This window comes from Lepidochelys kempii, chromosome 17 (genome assembly GCF_965140285.1).
Source record: "Lepidochelys kempii isolate rLepKem1 chromosome 17, rLepKem1.hap1, whole genome shotgun sequence".
In the NCBI taxonomy this organism is placed as follows: Eukaryota; Metazoa; Chordata; order Testudines; family Cheloniidae; genus Lepidochelys; species Lepidochelys kempii.
In genome coordinates this window covers 8813459-8840687 of record NC_136396.1, presented here as the reverse complement: position 1 = coordinate 8840687, position 27229 = coordinate 8813459, and the positions used below count along the sequence as shown (strand labels likewise).

Here is a 27229-nt window from a genome sequence, read left to right as displayed (position 1 = left end):
TACTCTTAATGTCCCACTTCAGACTCCTTTTCCATAACAGTCTCTTATTGCCTATTCCATTGCAAGTGGTCCCCTACAACATGTTACCCTTTATGCTTAACAATCTGTCCCAATTTATATTTAGTTCAGACACTGATTTCCTTCCCCAGACCTGAAGAAGAGCTCTGTGTAGTTTGAAAGCTTGTCCCTTAAATCAACATCAGTTGGTCCAATAAAAGATATTACCCCACCTAGCTTGTCTCTCTGCCATCACAGGACCATCCCGGCTACAACATCTGTGCAAACAGTCTAGGTTATAACTGCCAACCCAGAGGGTAAAAGCTTTGTGTGTCATTTGCAATCCCCTAAGCTACTCAGTCCCCCTTTTTAAAAGCTGTGGTGTGTTTTTAGTAGGTGTAGTAGAATAGTAACCCGAGTCCCCAGCTGAAATCGGGGTTCTGCTGTAGACAAGCATAATAAGCAGCAGTGACTGCCCCTAAGAGCTTATAATAACAATAGACTGTAAGGGTGGGCAGGGAAACCAAGGAGAAGAGACTTGTCTGAGGTCAATGGTTGAATCAAGAATTCCTATCTCCCAGTACAGTGCACCGTCTACTAGACAACACTGCCCGTTTTACTTTCGCTCTTTGCACTGTTTATTTTTCTTCTCTATACGCACTGTCGTTCTGTATGCATTTTAATAACGATTAATGTAAAAGATACTAAGATTTTATTGTAGGTGGCAATATGCCCCGGGCTGCTAGACAGATGAGGAGTGCAGTGCGGAGAAGCAGGCTTTCTGGGCACAATGTGGAAAATTGGCTCTTTGCAGGGTTTGTCTTCAAAGAGACTTACCAAGTGGCCTTGCCATCAGTGCACACACATCATTTGAGAAACGGTTGGTGATTTAATGTGGCCATAAGGTTGCAGTTGGGTTGTAACCTTGGCTTGCCCTACAGACATGTAAAGGGACATTTTAAAGGCCCACAGGTTGAAGGGAAATAGCCAATGGAAAGTTATAGCCAAGCTAAGTGATAATGACTAGGACAGGAGAAGCCCTGCTTCTATATGCATGTAAATATATTTAGTTTTTGAGCAGTCTTCTATCGTCTCTATTTAGTGCCTCAATAACAGCACTTTGTCCTTTTCTAGTACCTTTTGTATGAAGATCTCAAAGCACAGACGCTTGTTATGCTCAACAGCACTCTGCAAGATAGGTATTATCACTCCCCATTTACATGGGTAAACTGAGTCACAAAAAGGTTTACGTGACTAGATCATGTATCAAGTTAGCGGCAGAGCCAGGAATTAAACACAGGAGCCCCAACTCCAGTCCCTAACTCTAACACTGGGCCACAGTGGCTTTTGATGTGTGAGCTCCTTGTAGAAGGGGACTGCCTCTTCATTATGTGTCCATAAGAGCATAGCACGATGGGGCCCCGACCCTGAGTGAGGTTCTTTGCATTACTGCTACAGATAATGTGTACAGCTAGGATGCCACAGATCACATTAAGCTGCAGCAAAACTTGGCTTGTTATCATGATCTCACATTCCAAAATTACTTTCACCAGGCCGTTGAGCCAAGTACATTGCTAATGGTTCTGGGAGATTGTTACGCCACTGTTGTGGACCGCAGTGTGAAGAGTCTGGCAGTAGTGATAGCCACTGCCTGCGTATGTATTCTCATTCAGGCTGGTTGAAGGCCTGCAGGAGAGGGAGTGGGAGGCGGCAAGGCTGGAGTGAAGTTGTTTTAGAAGCGAATGCTGTGGGATTGTTCAGGTTTGTCCTCTTGGAGAAGCGCAATGCCAGGCAGCAGCTCCCTCGGAGATCACAAGGCTGTGTAGGTCTGAGAGTCTTATCTGTCAAGTGAAGGACACTGCAGAATGCCTGTAACTTGGATGCCTTCCTCCAAAAGAAAGACACTAAAAGACACCATAGACATGGTGCATTTAACTGCTGCAGACTATGGGGTGTGCCGTGATTAAAATGGGTTTTCAAAGCCTGCTGGATTTGGGGGGTGGATGGAAGGGCAGGGGCGGGGGAGAGGGCTTGGCAAGGGGGACACAGTAAAGAAGAGGAACTGCTCCAATGCTAAGACTTGTCAAGTACTTTATTGGACAGGTTGGAGTGATATATCCCAAGAAAATATGGGAGATGTTGTTTCATTCTGTCCTGTAGACACTGATTTCCCTGTCACAGTTTGAGCATCTATTAAGTGACCAGTTATTTCATATTCACCACTTCTGGTTTGCCAAACTTCGAAGGGCTTTAAAAAACAAACAAACATTTCCTTCTATTCCCTCATGTAAATAGGCCTTTACAGAATTACTAGGTGAATATAGATTTTAGTATTACATGAGCAGTAGTTGTGGCTTGCAGTTGCATGAACAACATGGCATCTTCAGAGGTAAACTAATCCAACTTGCTGTCAATTATACCTTGCTGGCAAGACAAGGTTGCCTTGTCTTTGGGTGGTAAGCAGTTTTTTGTTCATTGTGAATACAAGAACACTTCCTCTCCCCTGGCCGCCTCCCCCAAAATAGCTCTGGTTTCTTTGGTAAGTTGTAGCCATGTTTTCCTGAAACATCTTGGTGTTGGGAGCTGACAGCTCGTTTTGTTATACTGGGTAGAACAGGCTTTTCACTTGACAACCCATCTTGACAACCCATGGTTCCAGCGAGTTTGCCTGCTCACTCCTGACCCAAGAATACTCCAGTGTAATATTAATTTTCAAGACCAGACTAAACAAAAACAGTGAATTTTAGCTTCTCTGCTATTTTCGCCTTAGACTTAAAACTTCCTTTGTTAGGTAACTGAACCTGAAGAACATCCTGCATGTAGGGAAGGCGCCAAAATCGGGAGATTATTAAAGTGAACAGCAAAAGCTGAAATAAAGAATTTCTTTAACATCCAGATTTATGGGCTGATTGCCCACATTAACGAGGCAGTTGGGAGTGTCTTAACTTTGAAATATCTGTATATATTTCCACTTTGTGAAATCCACTGGCACGTCCCAGTTCAGTAAAAATGTCCTAGATTGTATCATATAATGTCACTGATACTGCATGGTTGTCTTCAAATTTGACATGGTCCAGTGGATTTTATTTGATCCCAGCATGAACCATTTGCTACATGATGAAGCACAGGGTAGGTAACCAACTGCTCTGCATTTCTCAGATCAGCATACAATGGCAGCTTCGTCTGGCCCGGGTTGGTAGTGACCAAAAGTTACCACCATCTGATGTCCATTCAAGGACTTGTATGGGATGAGTTTGGTAATCTCCACTGAGTTCCCAATGAAAAGGTCTCTCTTATCACAAGAAAAGAAAAACAATTCTGCAGCTGGCAATGACAGACCTTTCTGCTGCAAGTCTCTGCAGAGAGGTGTGGTGATCATTAGGCCTATGGCAGAGGCCAAGGATCTACATCAGCATGGAGAGTGAACTGCCTTCTCAGGTAGGGTTCTAAGCCAGGTGAGCTGAGACTTGGGATCTATTCTTGGTCTAGCTCCTGGTCCACTGGAACAAGTCACTTCCCCTCTCTGTGCCTCAGTTTCTCCATCAGCAAAACAGGGATAATAATGCTGTAGCCATTTTTTGAGATCTATAGATGAGAAGTGTTCAGATGTTGTTAAAGGTGCTCCCTACAGATCAGACTGGTGGAAATTGACAGAGCAATGCAGGGAGAGCTTACGTTGCCGCTGCTTGTGCTATACACTCCTCTGTGGTAAGAGAGTTAACCAGGTTGCCAATCCAGCATCTTGCATGAGTATTAAGTCCCCACCCAGAAGGATCCATTCCCAGCTGAGGGAGGAATGCTTAATCCCTTGAGATTATCTTTAGTGTTGATTGGATATGTTCATTTTCAGGGTTTTAAGACTGGCATATTTTTCCTCCAGTGAGGTTTTTGTTTTTAATTCCAAGTAAAAACTTATTTGCAGCTTGCTAACATTCTCCTTATGTCCTTGTGGGCTGTGAAAATCATAAATTAAGATCATCTTTCTGAAACCAGCAGTAGTCTGTTTTGTGGTTGCAGAAGCTAATTACTGGGTTATTGTTTCTAATGGTGTTAATCCAAACTTCATTTTCCTGTTAATTGTCCCTCTAGCCAGGCTAGATTGTGTTTTATCATTCTGAATATTTGCAATGAAAACTGCTCTGAGGTGTAACCAATGACTCCGTGACATTTTGAGCAGTGGTGAAGCTGAAGAATATGATTGAGAAATGAAATGATACACCTCCACTGATCACTCTATTTGAATTTGCCTGAGGAAATTGAATTGGGCATACTCCTGATAAATAGCCCCCTGATTAAAAACAAGCAAAGGGAAGTTGCAGAGGTGGGTGCTGAACTTTTTCATCTGGTACCTAGCGAGAACACACAAGAACATAGGATTGTGTTGTGTACTTGTTGCCTGAGGAAGGACCCTTGCTTTTATAGGATGATCTGGGAGCAGGGAGGAAGTAGCATCATCGTTTTTTCCCCTGGCCATTCGGGTTTCAACAAGAGGGGTGGCAGCTCTTGGCCACAAAACTCAAATTCATGGGAAGCCTGCCATATTGCATTTAGACTCAAAACTCACTGGAAACATCATTGAAAGGGTATGTCAAAGATTCAAGCATTTTGCTTGAATTTAGGGTCAGTTTCCCATTCCAGCCCTTCTGCTCCTCCTTAAAACTTTCCTCTGCCATGATGTCTGCAAAAAAACTCAACAGTGGCTAGGTGGCTGGCTTGCTGTGACCACTGTTTTTATGAGGGTTTCATTGTTTCCTTGTTTCCCCCTATCTGTTTGTTGTAGCCACCTATTGTCTATATTCTTTAACACTGAAAATGTAAACTCTTCTAGACAGGGGTCTCCATTGTGATTGTATAGTGCCTAGCACAATGGGACTCTAGCCTCTAGGTGCTTCTGTAATGCTGACAAATAATAATAAATGATAAGTGTCCCCTGAGCTTCACTTTGAATTTAGGGGGGTTAGAACCTAAATGTTAATGACAACTTTATGGAGAGTAAATCCTTATGAACTGAAGTGGAAGCTGATGGTGGCCTGAATTGCTGCGAGGTGAAGCAGTCCACATTAAGGGCCACTCCAGATAATGCTAAGAAAATGGGGGAATTCTGAGCTTCATTCCTAGCTACCACAGCAAACAGGTTAGTGTCTTCAAGTGCAGGGTTGAATTTGTGGGAAAAGAGACACTCAGTCGAGCTAGGGGGTGTGGTAGATCCTGTTCTTCTTTCCTTTGATCTGTTTCTCTTATATTTATCTAGATACTTGTATGGTCCCTATCTCCATAGTATCTGAGTATTTCACAAACACTTGGGAGCCAGAGAAGCACGTGGCACAGAGAGATTGTGACTTGCCCAGGGTTATACAGGAAATCTGTGGCAGAGCTGGGAGTTGAAACCCAGATTGTCTGAGTCCCAGTCCAGGGCCTTAACCATCCTCTTCTCTAGATAGATGCAATATACACCACCAGAGGCCTATGCTGAGATTTTGAATTAATGAATGTGGAAGGAACTTTGTTTCTTTTTTCCTTCTCTTTCTGACTCGTTCTTTAAAAGAGACTGCTGTGAAACCCTATTGCGCAGTCTAGTGACTGTCCATGAAGCTCTCATTCACACAGCCCAGGACATTGTAAACCAATAAACATTTTGAGGAGAAGGGACAAGGACAAATCGACGCAAGTTGAGCCCTCTGTGCTGCTCTAAACAGCAGGGAGGCTAAAGCTATGAGAACAGACCCATTATTTAAAAGGGTGGGAAAGTCACTTGCTTGTTTCTCCCTCTGCCTGCGGATGTATTCCTTCACTGAGGACTCACTGCCACCATCGCCGAAGAGGAAGGAATACACGGCTGGTACTGCCGTGGCTTTGCCTGAGTTTACAGGACATGCAGAGAGCGGGTGTCTCCATTTGAGATGCCTCTCTTGTTCATAATGTCTGTTTAACTTATTTCGCCTGCCTCCTTTTAAATCTTTTGCAGCTAGTCTCATCAGTCACCCACAATTCATATATATCCAGCAAAGAACACTCACGGTAACAATACTTTTCCTTTACATAGCAGCATCCTTCTGAGGACCGCAAAATGTTTTGCACATCTGAATTCCTATCCCAACACAGCTGTGTTGCAGGATGTGTATTGTCCTCATTTTGCAGATGGAGAAACTGAGGCACAGAGAAATGAAGCCATTTGAACAGGATTATAAAGCAAGTCAGTCAGTGGCAGAGGTGGGGTGTGTGGAATGGGGGTGCTGGAACAATTTGTATAGTGGGAGTGCTGAGAGTCATTGAACCAACCTGTATATGATGGAAACCACTTCAAGCCAGGGGGTGCAGCAGCACCCCTAGTTCCAGCACCTATGGTATGGTATGGAACCAAGGTTTCCTGTATGCTGTAATCATAAGGCTCTCAGATACTTCCAGTTTCCTCCAGTGGCTCCCCTTTCCTCTCCCTGCTCTTCTCCCACTATACCCACTGAGCAGTCCTCACCAAGGCACTCACTGGCAAAACAGTGACATCAGAAAAACTCTAGAGGCATTTCATTCCAAAGTTTGATGGATTCTGGCAGATCTGTTGGCAAGATGCGAGTGTTTTGACATCGTTGTTGGCGGAATCTGAGCATTATTGCTTTGTGAAGTGTTGCGAGCAAGCTAAGTAAATAAGATCTGTCGTGGGGTTTGCAATAGAAAGGGGAAGAGTAGGTGGTTTTGTTTAAAATACTCCCATTACAGTCAGTTAACCTTTATGTTACCTAAATGAAAATTATGTAAACCTGAAATTTTCGCTGATCAGGTTGCCTAGGAACAGGCGGTCAGTTTTCATAAGACAATGAACACACAGTCACTGATAGGGCTATTAGGAACAGAGGCATTTAGCTGTATTATTCTACCTCCCTGGTTTTATTGGGTGTAATTACCTGTTTTCACATAGGAAGCACGCCCACCTGTGCCTGCTCATTCAAGTAGCAGGGCTTGTGGAAGAGATGTTCCCCTGCTTAAAGTGAATCCACCAGCCCAATCTGCATATGCTAAACATTGCCAATTCTGTTCTTCATTGCTGCGGGTTAGAGGTTGGTGTGTCCACAATCAGAAAAGCAGATGCTTTTATTATTTGTGTTACAATCGTGACAAGAGGCCCCAGCCAAGATCAGGGCCCCATTGTGCTAGTCACTGTACAAATATGTCGTAAGAAGCAATCCCACAGAGCTTGTATTCTAAATAGACCGATTCAGACAAAGGGTGGGAGGGGAGACAGAAAAGTCACTGAGAAGTGAAGGGATTTGCCTAAGGATCAAAAATCAGTGGCAGAGCCAAGGCCTCAAACCCAAGTCTTCTGATTCCTAATTCCATGCCTTATCCACTGGCTTGGTTCTGGTGCATAAGACAAGAATCTGTTCTGAAGCTCACACTGTCAAAGTACCCCTGTACTCTCTTGGTTACCCTTGTGATTGCAAGATTTTAAAAAGTTATTAGTTAGAGATTTGTTATATGATGTAAATGGCTTTAAGAAACTTCAAAAGATAAAGGGAATAACTAGAAGAGAGAGAATGTGGATCATTTACTGGTAGGATTTAAAGAAATTCCTCTGCCGGGTAGAAATATTGATTCTTTATTCCCGTTTTAAAATGGAGCTTTCTGTAATGATCACCAATAGTCATTTTCTGTTATCACTCGTAATAGAACTGTGCCAATGACTTTCCTTCATTCATTCCATGCCTGCAAAGAATCATTTGAGTGTAAACAGAGCATAGGTTTTTGTTTCAGAAACAGGACAACTTATTAAACCTGCATTTTATCATTTTAACAGAGTTTTGCTATGTGTTTAAAGAGACATGCACATATTTATTCTTTTTAGACTCGTTTACACGGGTGGACTATTTTTAAAGTTCACATTTGGAAAAAAAAAACAAAGCTAAAAATAATTTTCCCCCTTTATCTAGCTCAGTTCTGCATTTGACATTTACATGGAATTCATTTGCATCTCATTTGTACATGTTTCTGCTCAATAGGTAGAATGTAAGAAAGCACAACCTAAAGAAGTGATGTTTCCACCAGGGACAAGAGGAAGGGCACGAGGATTACCATATACCATGGACGCTTTTATGCTAGGGATGGGAATGTTGGGTAAGTGTGAAATAGCCATGGAACTACTGAAAGAGCAAGCATCTACCTATGTTGTCTTTCCCATTGTGAACATTTAAAGGTGCAGAGGTGGTGCATGAATTACTGAGTTTACGCAGTGTGCAACTCTAAAATTTAAACTGTGGGAGTGGGGAAATAATCCTGTCTATGGTAAATTATTAACTTTCTTTTTTTTCTTCCTGGGATATCAAAATTTGCATTTAAATGGATGTTTTAAATAGCCTGTTTTACTCTTATTCACAAAAATAGAATGATGAAAGATGCAGCGTGTTCATTCTGACTAAAAATGATCTCTTTTCCTTTTTAGAGGAATTGAGTCACACATTATTCCCCTTCTCTTAAAGGTGTCTTTGACAGTTCAGCATAGATAATTGAAAATCTTGCAGCTTTAAATGGCATGCAGGATGGAGAAAGCAGAGGAGATGCATAATAGTGCAGGTCGCAACAATAATTACAAGTTTCAAGGAGACAGAACGGTATTTTAGTTCGAAGTATTGTGTCCAGAAAATACTAATTAAATGGGATAAATGATATTTAATGGCAAAATTCTATTTGTGCAGGAGGTCTTTTAGTTATAATTGGTTCTCATTTGTTTCTGCCTAGATAGTTTCTTCTTTCTATATAATCTGACAACCTCTTTATATACTTTCTTCAGAGTTATCGAGTCAGGATGGAGCAAATCCATTGCCAGCATATTTTTAGAAAAACATACATTGTTGCTCAATCTTCCACTGCCCCCGCGCCCCCCCCCCCCGCTTTGTATTTAGCTTTTCCTTGGTTGACCCCTGCTGTGTTCATAGAGTGAGGGTGCTTGAAGGTGTTTCCTAGGCAGAACTGAGTCTTTCCTGTACTAACTAACCAAAAGTCCAAAGTCTGTGTGAGTTTCTTTTCCCTACTCCTTCCCTTAGTGGGTGGGTTAACCACCAACGATACTTAATGATGGAGGGTGGAAAGGGGGATCAGCAAATCTGAGACCCATTGGAAAATGTATCTAGCTTACCCACCAGGCCAAGGGCACAGCCATGAAGAGAGCCCAGGTCTCTTGAGTCCCAATCCAATGCCCTTTCATCAGTAGATCTCAAAGCATTGTACAAAGGAGGTGCAAAGGGCATAGTTATCCCCATTTTGCATGTGGGAAAACTGAGGCACAGAGAGGGGAAGTAACTTGCCCAAGGTCATCCAGCAGGTCAGCGGAAGAGCTAGGAGTAAAACCCAGGTCTTCTGAGTCGTAATACTATGCTCTGTCTGCTAGGCCACACTGCCTCCCTTGCCTGCAGTCCTGAAACCCTTTCCTCTCCTTGCCCCTTCCCCACGCAGTGTTGTTCTGAAAAAGCTTTTTAGAAAATGTGACCCCGTAAGACTCCAAAGGGCAAATAAAAAGAGCCCTATGTTTATACTTGTTAATTTCATGATTTTTAAGCCAACTTCATGATTTTTTTGGGGTGAGGGGAGGGCTGGCTTGTGAAGCGTTACGAACTGTTGTCATGCAGAATAATAAATAATTATTGTACTTGGATTGGGGTTGAGCTTGGAAACCACGATCCGAAGTTTGGAGCCCAATTGTGCTAGGTGCTGCATAACAACAGTTGGGAGGGGGAAGAGGTCCCTAATAGCCTGGACTTCCTTCAGTGGAACGAGTTAGGTTAAGGGATATTGCTTCCTGGATGTTCAATCAGTGCATGCCAGCAGGCTGAAATGATGGTGCTTCCTGAAACTCTGCTGTAGCTGGCGCACAGGTGGGGTGTTGGTGTCCCACGGGAGAGCAACACCCCACCTGGGAAACCAATTGCTACCGTGGAAGGAAAACAAACCAACCTAGGTGTGGCTCTCTTTTTAACGTAGGGATTTGTAAGTGTTGCCCCCACCTCTTCTCAATCTGCTAAATAATAAAGGCTGAAAACTTCCAAAATGTGGGTGATGCCTAAAGTGAGGCACCGAAATAAGACCCCCGAGTCCTTCAACGATCTCTGAATGGCTGGATCCTTGGATGAAGTGAAGCTCTGCATGGGTTCAGGGTTCTTCCCACATGAAGTTCATTGCAGAGTCTGGGTGAAAGTGGCCTCCTTTCTTCCAGGTGTGGAGCACACATAACTCACGTTGAAGTCACTGGAAGCTGGGCATGCTCAATCAGGCCGTTTATTAAAGTGCCTGAAGTCAGGCACCACCAGACTGAGAAAGGACTTTCCCAGGGTGTGTTTTTTTTTTACCCAGAATTAGTAGTAGGTCAGTTCAGGGGCCTTGAAGCTGATCTGTTCTTGGATGCAATAGTCAGTCCCTTCAGATGAAAATATTTTATTCTATTCCACTGCCCCCAACTTCTCTCCCTTAATGTAATTCTCAATTTTGGAAATTAAAATTTAGGATTAAATTATTCATCCTGTTCTAGTAGACCCATGTTCATTTCAACTACCTACTTTCATGTTCCTTAGCACTTTTCTCTACGATGGTGTCTAGTTTTTTCTTCATGGGAGTTGGTTGAATGCAACCTTGTTAACTAATTCTCCAAGATAGGGCTCGGTCACCTGCATTTAAAAGAGAGACAGTGCAATTATAGCCTAGGCAAAAGGATCAAGAGCAAAATTCTCTTTTCAGCTCACTATTGCAAATCCTGACCCTAATATTCTGTTCTTCCTTTGACATTAGTGAGAGACCAGTGCATGTTGAGTGAGAAGAATTTTCAGAGCCAGAGCCCAGCACAGTGATCTGAAAGGAGAATTTAACCCTGAGGCATGTTATGACTAATTTTCACGAGGGCTATCTCTTTGAATAAGGTTGCTTTGAACATTAAAACTAAGAGATGATGAAAGAAACCCTGGGCTAGTACATTTATTTCTGTTGAAAGCAAGCAATATGTATGCATTTTGGCAAATTCCTTTCTTGGCACACAGGTGCCTGTTACTCAGGCAATGTATGACTTCATTAGATCAACCACACTGGTTCTGTTCCACTGGTTTTCACAGGACTACTCTTAACATGCTCTTATTAGATTTCAAATCATGGGGACTTGCTCTGAATGAATGACTGATTCATGTTGAAGGCCAGATACTTAATTATCTGCTCTAGCTATTTTTTTTTCCTTCTTCCAAGTTCCTGATTGCTGTAGTGGCACCATATTAAATAATTACTTGCTAAATAACAAAGTCACAACGCAGAAGTCCAAGCCTATCCGCATGACCATTTTAACTCCCATTTTTCAAGGGTTGCCGGTAAAAGTACACTTCAAGGTTGGAAACTGGGCATATCAGCAAAAGGCTCAGTGAGGAATTTTTAATTTCCAACCCCTGGCAATGACATAGCAATGAGGACCAATCCCTGAGAGGAAGAAGGGTGTAATTAACCCATCAAACAACAAGGCATACAAAGTAACATATTGCCAGAGGGAGATTTTGAAGTAGCTGAATATTTTGCTAAGATCCCAAGAGGCCTTTGTCAGAATTACTCCATTACTAGCTTTCGACATTTAGTTTCACGGAGACTAAGTGAACTGGAGCTGCTATTGAAAGTTTTTATACGGGTCTCCAGAAGCCCTTGTCCAAGGTCACCTTCTCCAGATGCAGCTCATGAAAAGAAAAGAAAATCAGAAGAAAGAATACACCAGAGCACTCAAAGGAAAGAGTGCATAGTGATTCCCTCAGAGCTATTAAGGAAGTTGGTCTTCCTCATTAATCATTGCTGCCCCAAGGATATAGCAGCATCTGGAACCGAGAAGTACATAGATAGCCATGTTCCGTGATTACTGGTTGATTGGGACAAAATCAGAGTACTTTTTAAAAGGACACTTCTTCTCTAAAAGCGTAGGCAGATTGAGTCCTGTCCTGCGGCTGCTACTGGGCTGTCTCAGACTTTTTGTCATCCAGTGTAAGAGACATACCCTTCAGGGAGACTAAGAACATTATTTAACCACTTTGCCGAAAGAACAAGTTGGAGCTGTTTTAAGCCCAACTATCTCCTGCTCCCTAGCATCCTACTTCACTAGTGGACTCCGAGACAATCAACATAAATGGAGGATTCAGTTTGGGCCAGTCTCACAAGTGAGAGCCCTGAAAACACAGCAGGAAGCCCATGCAACTGCTTGTGAATTGGGTCTGTGCCCCTTACGGTTAGTGGTAGCACATAGCGTACTCATCTGACTGAAATCGGAGATGCTTCCCACAACACTAAAACTTGCAGTCGTCCAGCAGGCACTCAAGAAGCCACATCCTGTCAGGCTAATGCCCTGTTATCATATCCAGCCAGCAGCTCTGAACCACACGGGGCATCTTTGACATTTTTTAATATGGAGCATACAGATATGATCACATTGCGCCACCACAATGCTTCTGCATTGGTTACTGACCTTTCCCAGGTCCATTCCTATGGCCTCATCCATATCTAAAAAGCCCAAAATGGCATACGTTACTGACAAACCTCCTCCAGCAGTGCCACTCGCTGGGAATGCCACAGCAATTAGAGCCCCGAGTCAAACTCATGGGGGTTTTCAGTGGAATGCACCTGGCTGTGGAACTTCCTACCCCGAGCGACTCAGCTGACCTGAGTCTTGCCAGGACTCCTCTCTTTCAGCACTCTTCCTGCAGCGATGGGCACCTTAGAAGTGCCGATGTTAATAATAAGGCTGGACCCCTTTAATTTGCAAACCCCTCCAGAGACCAAAATGCTCAGCCAACAAAGGGTATATACTTGGAACGCTACCTGATGTGAACACCGAATTTCAGAAAGTCTCCAAGAGACTTTTTATATCATTGCATAAGCCAGATTGGGGCTCTGCATTACTGCACACGTTCAATTTAGGTAGGCTGAGCTCATGCATAAAAGAAGCTTGTGCCCTTCAAGGAAAGTCATTCCTTCCCCCCTGCCTCCCATATCAGAGTCTGTTTAATGGAGAAGCTGCCTCTGAGACAAAATTAGGAAAGGGGCACTCTTTATTAGGCATACATTTCCTGGGTGTCTTGCAGAGCATTTAGGAACCTTTCTAGCCTCCAAAATGTAGCACCCTTTGTAGCATTCAGCATCTTCTTAAACAGCCATAGTCACCATTCGGTTAACTCTTCCATTTGCTTTGTAACAGGAGGAAGATCAACTGTTTGGACTGAAAGAGAGGAAGAGAGAACATGTCTGCTCTGTAGCAGATGTTCCTCTGTCGTAGTTTCTCCTCAGTACATAATCTCCCCCATTCACCACTGGGAATTATCTTTGTTTTGCATTCACATTGACTATGGGTTCTCATAGCCACCCTCCCTTTCTGCATGGGCATCCCAAAACCTTTAATTTTGTAATGTGGTACATGATGGAAAAGATTGAAAGCCACTGATCTAGTCCACCTATGAGATTAGAGTGCTCCTCATACACCAGAGTCCAATCATTTTGGAGTGGTTGGAAACTGAAAGATGCCTCTCAGTCAAAAATCACCTCCCCTTAATAATAATGCTGCTATGTATAAACATCAGAGGACCTGGACCCTTTACAATTGACATCGCCACTCACAGTACAAGCACAAGGTGGTGGAGAAATCGTTTGTCATGGCTGAAGAGCTTGGAAGAGGGAATGTGCTTTGAAGGAGGTTGTTTCCACACAGAAGAAAGTGAGAGTTCTTCAAGGGCGAAGAAGAGGCATAAGAGAAGATGTGAAGATGTTTGGGAGAGGGATGCAAAGGGAGATGTTGTTTAAATAGTGCCTTTCCTCACAAAGGAGGCTTGAGCAAACACCAACTATTGCATCCAGCTACCTCTGCAGCCCACTGCACAATAGGGTGGGGAACATTTTGGCCAGAGACAGGCAAGCAAACTATTACTGAAAGCATTGTGAGGTCCTTATTATCCATCCAGAGGTGCCAGGGCCTTGATTTTAAGATCTCCTCAGAAACTGAGAATCATGTGTTTATCTACCTTGGAAGGATGAATGGCTGAGTCAGCCCTGCTGGGATTTGATCCTATTATACTAGGTATTTTAAACATGAGATTTAGGGATAGTTTACCTGGGGGATTCTTGCACCAGTATAGCTGCCAGTGCAACCTGCTGGCAGAGACATACTGCAATGCTGTAATAAATGCCTTGCACCACAATGCAAATCACTTCTTATACCAATGCAGGATGGCTATGATAGATACTAGCATCGGCACAGTATTGCACTGGTGTCAAATAACCACAGTGTAAACAAGCGCTTTGAGGACTAAGCCATCTCTTCCAGCATCTTAAAATTTAGAGTAATTTATAATTTATGCTGGCACAAGAATACCTGAAATGGGATGTCTTCGGTACCGGGCCGTTTTTATAGACCAGAGAAAACGCCTTAAACAACTGCTTTGACAGCAGCTCTTCACAACAAGCTGCATAATCAGAAGTTGCTGGGTTAACTCTTCCCTAGATACATCATATCCTTCAAATAATAACGCAGATAAGCCACTGAGCACTGCTTACTTGTGTTGGGGAAACTATAATTTGCTTTTATTGATTTGAACATTTGAATTGATTTTAAAAGCAAAGATCTGCGAGCCCGGACGTGTTCAGACTGTTCACATCTCAACAGTGAGTTTTGTTTATCTTGCACTGCCCATCATGCAGGTAAAGACAAAAAACTTCCAGGTGCAGCGCTGCTGATCTGTTGATTGTGTGGACACTTTTGTTTTTTTTGTTTTGTTTTTGGTGGGAAACTTTAAAATATATTCTTTCTCTTCCTCCGTATTAGACCAAATAAAGCCTTGTGTAGCATAAATGCTGTTTATTTTTATGAGGCAACTACTTAATGTCGGGGTGGATAAACCCAACACTAGGGAGACAGGGGTCTGGGAAGAGCTCTGGGCTCAGGAACCCCTGTCCCAGCGGGCCTGCTTAGCATGCTCCAGTTGGAGCAGGGCTTAACAGGTAGGGTGACCTGGTGTATGGTTTTTGACCGGAACACCCAGTCGAAAAGGGACCCTGGCAGCTCCGTGTGCTGCCCCGAGCACTGGCTCTGCACTAACATTGGCTGGGAACTGGCCAATGGGAGGTGGGAGGATGGTGCCTGCAGGCGAGAGCAGCACACAGAGCCGCCTGCACGCCTCCGCCTAGGAGCTGCACCTGCTGCTGGCCGCTTCTGGGGCAGAGCATGGTCTGTGATGCAAGGACAGGCAGGAAGCCTGCCTTAGTACCCCCGCTGTGCCGCTGACTGGGAGCCACCGGAGGTAAGCCCGTGCCCCAACCCCTCACCCTCAAACCCGGAGTCTGCTCCTGCACCCCAAACCCCTCATCCCCGGCCCCATCCCAGAGCCCTCACACACCTCCCATACTCCAACTCCCTGCCCCAGCCCAGAGCCCCCTCCCACAACCTGAACCCCTCATCCTCACCCCTTCCCACACCCCAACCCCCTGCCTCAACCTAAAGACCCCTCCCACATTCCAAATCCCTTGGCCCCACCCCCCTCAGCCTGGAGCTCAAGGTCTCGGGGAAAGGGGCAGGGCCTCAGGGAAGGGGCAGCGCTAGGGTGTTCAGTTTTGTGCGATTAGAAAGTTGGCAGCCCTATTAAGAGGAGGCACTGAAGCACAGGCCGGTGGCTGGCAGGAGGAGACAGACCTGTACTTGTGACTAGCGAGGGATTATACCAGGAGGTGGGACCACTACAGGAAGCATGGACTCCTTAGCCCACGACGCAGCTTAGGGCGGGACAGAGCAGTAGGAAGAGACTCACAGGAGGTTGTTAGCTGGATTGTAGGTAGCAAATGCCATTCTTACGATACTCCAGAGGGCCCTGGGTCAGAACCGGTGGAGTGGGTGGGGCCAGATCCCTTACCTCTCCCTGCAGTTGTTGACGTGGACTCTAAGCACGAGGCTGGGGGCTCTCCTGCTCACAGAGTGGAGATGTGCTCTTGCGGCTAGAGCTGAGGACTGAGAGTCAGGAGCCTGGTTAAATGTCCTTTCTCTGAAACCAACTCCCTGTACAATCTTGGGCAAGTCACTTAAGCCAGTGTTTCCCAAACAATGGGTCCCGACCCATCAGTGGGGTGCCGGAAGGTTCTAGATGGGTCTCCACACCTCAGTGGGAATAAAAAAAAAAAGGGGGGGGCATATTGCAACCAGTAGCCCTCAACCGCTCTTCTTGGAGCGCTGCCAGCATGACACCTGGGCCCACTGTGTGTTCCCCCCTCCGTGTGCCAAAATGGAGGCTCCTGCTCCTCCTGGCGCCGGGGCCTGGGAAGCAGGATGAACAGACATGAGGCTCACAAGCTGGGAGGGGTAAGAAGCAGGCTGTGGGGTAGGAAGCCAGGGGCTCCTGCGAGTGGGCAGTAAGAGGGCTCCCTCAGGGGCTGAGGAGCTCCTGCGAGTGGGCAGCAAGAGGGCTCCCTCAGGGGCTGAGGAAGGCTCTTGGGGAGGGCTGAGAGTAGGGGCTAATGGGAAGGTAAGATTCTGGCTCCCCAAGGTGTATCTCTCCCAGGCTAATGGACGGTGCCTGAGAGGGAAGAGGTGGGTCAGGCGGGGAGGTGCGGCAGCACGGCTGGGGGATATCACGGCCAGTGCCCCCTGGTTTAAATGGCCCTGACCATGCCACCATACCTCCCTCCCACTCCCCTTCCCTGTCAGCCTGACTATAGTGTATACGTAACGGTGGGTCACAAAAAAAGTGAAAATGCAGTTGGTGGGTTACCTTAGTAAAATGTTTGGGAATCAGTGAAGTCGTAATCGCTCATTGCCTCAGCACTGTAAAATAGGAATAATGACACTTCCTTTATCCTGCCCTTTATCTACTGAGATTGTAAGCTTTTCAGGGCAGGGACTCTCTGGCTTTTTGCATTTGTGGTGCACCTAGCACAGTGGGGATCCTAGTTGCGCCCTCTAGGCACTGCTGAAATACAAGTAATAATACTAATGACATGCTGTGTGATCTTGGATAAATCACTCAGCTGCCCTGTGCCTCAGTTTCCCTGTTGGTAAAATGGCTATAATAGCTTCTTTACAGAGTATTAACAGTTGAATATTTATCAAGTGCTTTGATATCATCAGAAAAAATGTAATTCTAAGTGTAAAAAAAAGTAATATATTTCCCATTTATTTTGTCCTATAAACTGAATGCAAGTTTAATCTCTGTTGGATGATTTTCTATTTAAAGACCACTTGAATTTATTACACAGTGGTATTTGGCTCTGCTGCTGTTTTTCATGTGTTTCCTATAGCTACAATAGGAAATGCCTATGCAGTGTAATTGTAATGGCCAGTCAATGTGTATATATTTAAAACAGCGTTCACTGTTCTATCGTGTGTAAAGCCTAGGGGAAATGTTTTGGCGGGAATTTGTATGCATGGAAAAATACAGATTCAGCAACACGGAAATGTTTAATGACTTCATGTCTATTTTGCTGAATTGTTTGTGCTGGAAGAAAAATAATTCCGAAGAAGCGTAAATATTTCAGTTTGACATTTTCTAAATGAAACATCCTAAGTTTCTTGGTTTCTTGAAATGACTTGGTTTTGTAATTTCCTTCTATTTTATTTACAAAAATGCAAAAACATTTAAAAAAAACCAAACACTTAACAGTTAAACAAAATGTTTTGTTCAACCAGAAACTTTATATATTTTTTTGGCATTTCCATTGTGACAAAATTTTGAAAACATTTTGTTTTCCGGTCTAGTGAGTAAAAGCCCAATCTGCACGGGGGGAAATTGGCTGGCTGCATTATCAATAGCACATTAACATCTTGCTGGAAATTTTTTTTCCCCAAGTATTTTTTGGAACTGTGAACAAACCACATAACTACATGTGTGGCAGCACCTGTGGCAGAGATAAAGACAAAAACTTCACCGCTAAAGTTTAAGGGTCAGATTCTCAGGTGGCATGTTCCATTGAGCATCTTCCGCCAGCTGAAGTTCTGGCCCTACGTCAGCATGAATATCGGCAAAGCTTCCATCTGAGCTGTCTAGTTGGGTCAGTAATTTAACAACAGACTAGAGACACTTTCCAACTGACCTAAGAGATGAAATATATAAGATCTGCCTTGCCATCTTCGGTTAGGGAGACAGAACTGAGTAAAAGTTGTGTTGTAAAACCGTTTTTGATTGCTGATTTAAATTTGCTCTTTCATGGACTGGACGATCTCTCTTCAAGGGAGGTAATCCAGGCAAAACCTTGATTTTGAGTTTAGCAACAAGAGGTAATTACTGAGAGATTGATCATCCGCTAGAAGTACTGAAGCAAATAAATTGCTCAGTGCCCAGTGCAGGATGAGAATGGCAGCTAATGGAAATGGTGGATAGGTCGGCTGGACCATAATTTGGCTTGATGAAGCATCCACATGGGCATGGTGCTAATGTGCTATTGATATGCAGCCAGCCAATTTCCCCCGTGCAGATTGGGCTTTGACTCGTTAGAGCAGAGCTGGGCATCGCAGCAGTAAATGAAGAGGAAAATTGAAGTAATGCTGTATTATAAATTTATGATTTCATCTGCCTGACCTAGAGAATGTTCTGTGATGGAAGATACAGATTAGAACCTCTATCCAGTCAGCTGTGTATTTTGTCTTTGTTGTTAGAAACGATACAGTCTGGGGGGGATGAAGGGGGGGGTCACAAGTGTCTTTACAGTTGTCTCGCTGGTTGGCTTCAGGTATCCCTTTTTAAGGCTGTTCTATTAGGGTAACCCAATACATAACTCAATGGGTAACGCTTGCCCAGTAAGCCTGCACAAGGGAATAAGGTGCGAAGTTCCTTGGGTTTCTGTGTGGAAGGGGAGAATGGGCTTAGTGGGGTTGCTACTATCCTCCTCACATAGGTGGGTGATCAGGGAAAGGAAGTGGTGGTTTCACTCTGAAACTCTACACTGCACTATGCCACCAGTGAGCTGTAGCTCACGAAAGCTCATGCTCAAATAAATTGGTTAGTCTCTAAGGTGCCACAAGTACTCCTTTTCTTTTAGTGATGTTAATGGGGCTACTTAGTTTGCAAACAATCAGTTTATCACTATTATTGTTTTTTAAATGGTTTGTAAAGCTTATCTCTGAAAGGTCTGATTTAATGACCGATTTCTAAGGAATCCTGCTGTTGAGCTGTGAAATAAATATTCAGGAGATAACTAATGTAGGTACATATTTATTTAAAGTGCCAATGTCCTGTGTTGTGGTCACATGCCTGCTTTTCTCCTACACCCCTTTAATCCCTTTATCAAAATTCATACAAGCATTTAATTTTCTGGTTTTAAAACATGATTAATAGTAAACTGTATGAAATACAAATTCTATCTGAAATGGAAGGACTTGCTGTGTCAGCAAAATAACTGTAAAGTATATTGGAAATAGTCGCTTTTTAAAGAATAAATAAAAATAGAGGTATGAGACCTTGGAAAAAATTTTCAGTTGTAAACAAACAAACAAAACCAACCATACATATCAATGAGCTCAAAGCCAAATACAATTTCCTTTAATGTCAAGGGAAAAATTCCCATTGACTTCAAAGGGAGTTGCATCAAGACTTTGATGATGAGACAGTGGGTTTGAGGAGAAAGGCAGAAAGCTGATCACTGCCCAGTAATTGTGGAGAAGACTGTGCACTGTTTGTTGGTGCTAGAAATATAAATACTCCTGATAAGACTAGGCAGGCGAAGTTTGAGAACTGTAAGTGATGTTTGAAAAACGTGCCAGCTTTGTAGAGGGTAACACAAGGTGGTCACTAACTCTCAGTCTTGGTGAATGGAGCACTACTGGAACCTATGAAAAGGCAGTTAACTTATCGGCCTCGATGCAAATAGAATAAAGCATGGAGAAAGCACATAACCCCTACACAGCTGACAGAATGTGCATCATTTTAGACAAGAGTTTTGATTTCCAGAAGTGAGGCTGTCCAGGACCCTGCTGCCTTCAGAACAAAACCGCATGTTTTAGACTATGTCTTTGCTCAAAAACACCATGCTGCGGGGGTGGGTGCGGGTGGAGTTTGAGGGAGATACAAAATAAATGAAGTAGGGTCCTCGCTATCTGAACAAGAGGAATTTAAGAACATAGATAGAACACTCATGCAGATAAATGGGACAGGACTCAGGACTTCAGTGGGAGTCAGATCTACCCCTTAATCTCTGATCTTTAAACCCATGGGGCTTTAAATTCTGCCTTGGTTTACTATATGTACGCATAGCTGCCACTGAAATTAACGGAGGTGGATGTAATTTAGCCTTTCCTGATCCTCTTCTAGTGTTCACTCCATCTCCATTCAGCATTCCAGGGTCACTCACGCTACCCAGTGCAAGGGGTGGGATTCTCAGGTGCTCCTGTAGACTCTTAAAGAGCCAAAAGCAGGTTTTTCTCTTGAGCATAGATAAACCTACTGTCTTTATATAATACAGTAGAATTCTTACCTATGATTGCCTATTGGACAAAAAAAAGCCAAATGGCACAGTCTCTGTGCATGACAGCCCTGTCTACGCTAGCAAATTGACTTGTTGCTCTCAGCCATGGCCAGCAATGGATTCCACTGAACAAGAGTTCACGCCAGTTTACTTGTTAATGAGAATGTGACCAAACCAGCTTGCTCTAATTCTCAGTGCTGGTACCCAAATCTCCGTCATGCTTTCAGTAATATTGCTTGAAATGGTTTTGTCCTCTTTGCAACACTGTTTTCTTCCACCATCTGCAATGTACCTCTGGGGTTTGTAGCTGTAGATTTTACAGGCTTTTTTTTTCTGTGTTACACAAACATGGTTTTTTTCCACCATGTTATGTGACTGCTGAAACCTTATGTTAAATTGTACACCATTTGTTGTTCAATATATTTGCTTACACATTTTTATTTACAACAAAGTGTCCTTGAATGGTATTGCCCTAATAAGAAAATAGCAAATACTTTGTTTGATTGTAGCTGTTACAAGTCGCTTCAGGAAAAATTTCTTATCTGTTGAATTTTACTTTCCTGAAAAACTAAAACCTCTTTGACTCTCTAGTTCCTTGGTATTGCTGCCTCTAACTCTTTGATGTGTTAACTGTTGTCCTTCACACTCTTGGGATGAAGAATTACTAGTACCTTAATCTCCAACTGTCAATAACTCTGAAGCAAAGTACATTCGTTGTAAGCTCTCCAAATGTCAGAGCAAACCTGTGTTATGTGTTTAGCCTTAGCATTTGGCATTTACTCTTCTAGCTAAAAAGTATGCACAGTCCTTGGACTTCAGATACCAAAGTGAATGTTAATTATATGAGTGACAGATCTCATATGCATAGCAAAAGGAGAAAGTGATCAGGAAGAGTAGCATGTGTCTGCAGATGTTTTATTTTCCTTCAAGATGAAAAACCTTCCTGCAGTTCTGCATGAGAAGAGTAAACTGTGTTCTTTCATACCTTGTGTAAAAGTCAAATTTCCTTTTCGCCCATCCAGTGTGTTAATGTTACATTAGATGTAGGAGCAAAGAGTAAAACCTTACTAATCTGCCATTTTCTTTTATTCATATTTCTGCATTCAAGGTTACCCGAATTTTGTTGCAACATATGGCAGAGGATATCCTGGATTTGCCCCAAGTTACAGCTATCAGTTCCCAGGTATGTACATTTCATTTGGAGATTGATTGATTTATTTAAATCCATAGCTGCAAGCTGAGGCAGGAAAATCTGCAGGGAAGCATTTCATGCGATGATAAATTGTGACCATTTTGAAGATACATATATATATATATATATCTTCAAATAATATATACATAAGGATATTGCCAAGATTGTTGTTAATATAATGTGTTAATTGGTACTGGTTATTTGAAAACAAAGTTTTTAATTTTAAAAAAATTAACCAGAATGATAATTTAAGAGCTATTGCCATCCCTTTGCTGGGGTTAATTTTTTTTCCTTTTTCTATGTACATATTCTACAGTAAGCTTATATTTGTTAGGGATGCAGTTCTGGAGTAAAAAGTCCAACGTGAGTGTATTTTATATAGATGTCTCTGGTGACCTTCACAGAGTCGGGTGTCTAATGGTGCTCAGTCTAATTCTTTCTTCACATTTGTTTAGTTCCCTCCACCCCCACCCCCACCCCTTCCCTTTTGTGTGGCTGTCAAAGATTTGCTGCATTTAGTGATTTCTATTCACTGGAAGTTTAATACTGCCACTCATAATTTTTGATCTCCTAAGATTCTAAAGTGGTAGGCTGGCTTTTAACGTAACACAGCGTGGATTTCATCTGGGGACTTTGAAAAGGCAGTCACTGAAACTAGTTCTCCCTATATTTTGCTTTATGCCATCTTAGAACTTAAATTGGAAATGACAGATGATTTTTTTTTTATTTCACCTTAAGAATTCTAAGGGAGATTTTAGAAGCAGAGTCATGACTAATACTAATACTGCTAACTAATAGCTAAGGCCTTCCAGGACACCATGGAAAGGAAATCTATGTTGTGTTATACATTAAATTCATTAGCGTGCCATGTCATTTGGGTCACACATGATCAGTTCCACCACCTTGCACTGTTTATTTAATTGCTTAGAAAGAGAATGTTAGAAGCACAACTTTGCTCAGGTTAAGAACATAAGAACGGCAATACTGGGTCAGACCAATGGTCCATCTAGCCCAGTATCCTGTCTTCCAAGCTAGATGCTTCAGAGGGAATGAACAGAACAGGGTAATTTATTGAGTGATCCATCTCCTGTTGTCCAGTCCCAGCTTCTGGCAGTCAGAGGCTTAGGTACATCTTGGCATAGGCTTGCGTCCCCTACCATTTTGGCAAATAGCCATTGGTGGAACTATCCTCCATGAACTTACCTAGTTCTTTTTTTGAACCCAGTTATATTTTTGGCCTTCACAACATCCCCTGGCAACGAGTTCCACAGGTTGACTATGTGTTGCATGAGGAAGTACTTCCTTTTGTTTGTTTTAAATGTGCTGCCTATTAATTTCATTGGGTGACCCCTGGTTCTTGTGTTATGTGAAGGGGTAAATAACACTTCTTTGTTCATTTTCCCCATGCCATTCATGATTATATAGACCTATATCATATCCCCCCATAATCGTCTCTTTTCTAAACCGACCGGTCCCAGTCTTTTTAATCTTTCATCGTATGTTCCATACCCCTAATCATTTTTGTTGCCCTTCTCTGTCCTTCTTCCAATTCTAATATATCTTTTTTGAGATGGGGCAACCAGAACTGCACGCAGTATTAAGAAACCAAGTTTAACTGTCTCTTTAATGAAAATGCTACAGGTAAAGGACAGGGTTTTTAAGCAAAGAAGAAAACAAGACCCTTATGGAGAAAATCTCTAGAACAATACTGGGTCAGACCAATTTAAATTCTACAGATAGGTTTAAATATTTTATAGAAAGGATTAAAATTGTTTATTAAATTCTATAAGACAGAGTAATTTCCATGTAATGCTATCTAGTTCCTTTGGAACCATAGTGGTTTCTATAGAAGTTTTCCATAAAGGGAAGTGTTGGTTTTGTTGTTGATTATTTTGACATTTTACAAATATTGAGATTCTGGTTTCTGTAAGTGTGTAAGTGCTTTTAAGAATATCTGTTTAAGAAAACTAACCAAAAAAAACCCCTTTGTCTAAGATATTAAGTCTAAAAATTGACCACCTTTGACCATTTTTCTATACATTTGCTCTTCTGGTAAGAAACACAGAAGGAATCAGATTCCAGATTGAGAACCAGCCTTCATTTCTCATGTCCCAGGCCAGCTGGGGTTGGGAGAGCTTCAAAGGCAGAAAGTTCAGCTCCCTCTTTGGCTCTTGTTAATTTTTGATCCAGCTGGGTGAAAAGGGTGCTGTTGCTGTATAGTGATCTCCTCTGGCTAACTGCAGGTATAGTGTTCACTTCCCCTCGCCAGAGGAAGAGTCATTACAGTGTGGGGCATCTTTTAAGAATGCAGCATGAAGGGGAAAATGCCATCTCGGAAGAGCCTTCAGAAACTTCTCTGGCACCTTGTTTTATAGGTATTCCTTTAAGCCACAAACTGTACTCTTATTGCTCTGCCATACGTAACTAAAAAATTGTATAGCAGGGGTGTTAATCGCCCAGCCCATTTGACAATACTGTATATCCAGCCCCCTTGATGAATGTGGATCTGTAGGATTAAAAAACAAATATTCCATTTCTGCCTCTTATGCTTGTAAATGTAACATGACCCAGCGCATTGCTGTCTTCATTTTAAATAGTTCAGTGTGATGGCAACTGCTCCTGTGGCAAAGGAGTGCTAATGCTGAAGTACAATGATATCGCGCTGAAGTGCGTGTTTACAAACCACATCAGTGTTCAATGGTGGGCATGATTTGCACATGCAGTTACTTCTGTTGTGCATGCAAATTTGGTAAAAGCACACACAAATGGTCAAATAAACAAGGGCTGTAGTAGCAATTTTTCTAAAGGTGCCCTGCATCACTTTTAACCCAACGGAGTCATGCAGTGAACATAATTGGAACTTTACTAATAGTTTAATTGCTATTTATAAGGGTCATATTCTGCTGCTGTTCTTTGTACAAACCTCCCATTGACACCATTGGGAGAACTGCTGTATCGAGGGAAATAGCCCTGGCTAACAGGCCATAATTAAAAATGTTGTCAGCCCTCTTCACAAAATAGGTTTGACCGCTCAGCTGTATGGTATATGTGTCATTTTCACAAGTACTCTTCATAATATTAAAGCCATCCAGATGTGGCACAAAAATGCATACAATTCATTTCAACACCTGTTTTGAGCTAATCGCATTTGAATATAAGGTGATGAGATTTTTTTTTTAAAGTGCGTTTGCACATTGTCTCAGGACTTGGTTTTCAGGTTCTCATGACTTCTTGAATCAGATGGAGCTATATGAAGAAAGGACAGACAATGAAAAATGGTTTTAATAAACTAAATGATTAAAATTGACAGGACTAGCAACTAATTGTAAAGATATCGTTTGACTCTAACTATCATTATATGTGTTTTTATTTAGGGGCCTCTAGCTATTGCTTAGACTTGCACTTCATAAGAAACTGTGTAAATGTATTTATTCCCCACAAACAAATTTTTTAAAATACGTTGTTGTTTTTTAAAAACGCTTACTCCATTTTTTAATGAACTCTTCAAATACTTGACTCTTGTGAAGCACATTTAAGGATCTCAAAGCATCTTATAAATATTAATCTTCACAGCACTCTCTGGAATGTTAGCCCATATGCAATATCGAATATTGGAGTGTCAGACCCCTTTTACAAGTTGGCAGATGGAGGCACGGAATTTAAAGGTGCAGTGGTGCCCTTATGGCACAGCTTATGCTAGGAGGTGGTGCCAAGGTGTAGTGAGTTCCCAGTGGCTGTTCCCAGAGTTAGGCACAATATTTTCAGTACTACTTAAGGGGACAGCATGTTCCAAATCTCCTGCCTCTTTGCTAGCCTCTGTGTAAGGGAGGGCAAGGATGGAGATTGTATCCCAGCTGTTGTACAAGGATGCATTGAAAGGACGAGAGCTCCTGCGTTGTTGTGCTGAAAGACGCAGGAGAACGGATTCACAATTTCACTAGACGCTACCACTTTAAATGCCACAGTGTCAAGCCAGTACTTGGGGCCATACCTTGCACCTAGGACACCCATTGGAATTGTTGGGAGATTTAGGTGCCCAAGGAGTGCAGTATCATGCCCTCAGTAATGCCAAATACTTGTATCAATTCTGCATCCTACTAGCTGCTACCACGCAGAGAGGGCAATGAACGATGTGCACACAGCTGTTCTGTCTATAAGACTGCAGTTCCCTGGTAAGGGAGAGGGGAAGGATGTTCTGGTGAGGAAATGCTGTAGGTAGGGGACCAAAGTTCAATATGTTATCTGTATCACCGGAACTTAGAGAGGGGTTTTATATGCAGAGTTCAGAGAATATTGCATGCTAACATATCTTTGTCACATCTTTCATATAAATGTTGATTAAATTAATGCTACTTTATTGATTTGTCTTAATGTACCTAAGCTGCTTTTGTTGTTCTCTGCATTTTCCTTTCGCATCCTCTCTACAAACCTGAGACTGGAAGCCATTTTTTTCAGGGTTTATTTTTTGAAAATGACCCTTTTTCCTGCTTTCGCAGCAATCAAGGTTTTGAACAGTACAGGCTGTTACAAATGAGCAGAGAAAAGGAAGCTTTTAATAAAACATAAGAAATCAGTACACTTATTAAAAAAAAATACTAGAGTATTCAACAGCATAGGCCAAGTTTTCCAAGGTGCCTAAATTGCATTCATAATATTTTCTCATGCATGTTTTTGCACATGCAGAAGCGCCCCTTTGCGTGCATGGAGGTGGGGTTCTGAGCATGGAAACAGGTGAGCATGCAAACTTTGCAGAGCAAAATATGGGCTTGTATACCCTTTAAAAAAATAAAAATAAAAATGACCTACACACCCAAAACGTTGCATTATTGTGATTAAAGAAGAACTGTTTGGGTCATTTCTACAAAATACTCTATTTTTTTCTTTCTTTTCTTTTCCTTGAGGGCTTGTCCCAAAACACTACAGTTTGCAATATCTTAGGGTTTTAGGCTGCTATCTATCACCATAGTATTGAAGTAAAAACAGTGTTCTCTGTGGGATTTTACTAAAAAAGACGATCCCCACACTATTTCAGTTTGGCTGCATCTTCTCTTGGGTCATTCTACCAGCAGATCTCATGGCAAGGCTGAATGAAAGAATGAGTTTGTTGTAGCTAAATGCCTTGATATGAGTACATACACTTATCCTTCATTATCTCATATGTCAGAATGCTACTTTAAATGGTTTGTTATGGAGCAGTCCTGACGTCGCTGGTTATTAGAGTACAGATGTGTCACAGAACCTTAATATAGTGCTCTTCTGATGTCTGTGCTATAATAAGTCAGCTAATTTCAAGGAAATTATAGTGTTCCTTGTATTATAAAAAAAAGTATTGCAAAACTGTGCTATTAACAGTTACCAATTCAAAGAACTGTATTATGGTTGCATCTATTTTAATATCAGCGCCCTTTAGTCCAGTTGCCTTTTCAGGTTACACCAACTATTTTCTTTTTCTTTTCTTTTTTTAAAATGCCAGCAGTCAATATTGTGTTGTAATGTGATATTTACTGTTGTCAAAGCGAAACAATGCTACAAATGTCATGATCCACCTGTTTGCATTTTTGTTTTGGTCATTTGGAAAGAAGGTTCTTTGCTCTCTCACTATTTGTCTGTTTGAAT

At 42.4% G+C, this 27229-nt stretch overlaps 1 protein-coding gene across 13 annotated transcripts in view; it reads left to right on the top strand.

Moving 5' to 3' along the window:
* Nucleotides 1-27229, top strand: part of MSI2 (musashi RNA binding protein 2) — a 377475-nt gene that overhangs the window by 289544 nt on the left and 60702 nt on the right. For 8 of the 13 annotated variants that reach the window (XM_073315753.2, XM_073315752.2, XM_073315757.2 and 5 more), the window contains 3 exons: nucleotides 7989-8103; nucleotides 21530-21604; nucleotides 26297-26344. In XM_073315753.2, coding sequence (XP_073171854.2) covers nucleotides 7989-8103; nucleotides 21530-21604; nucleotides 26297-26344 — 238 coding nt within the window. The remainder of the gene's footprint in view (nucleotides 1-7988; nucleotides 8104-21529; nucleotides 21605-26296; nucleotides 26345-27229) is intronic. The other 5 variants (XM_073315764.2, XM_073315763.2, XM_073315758.2 and 2 more) reach the window with 1 other exon arrangement.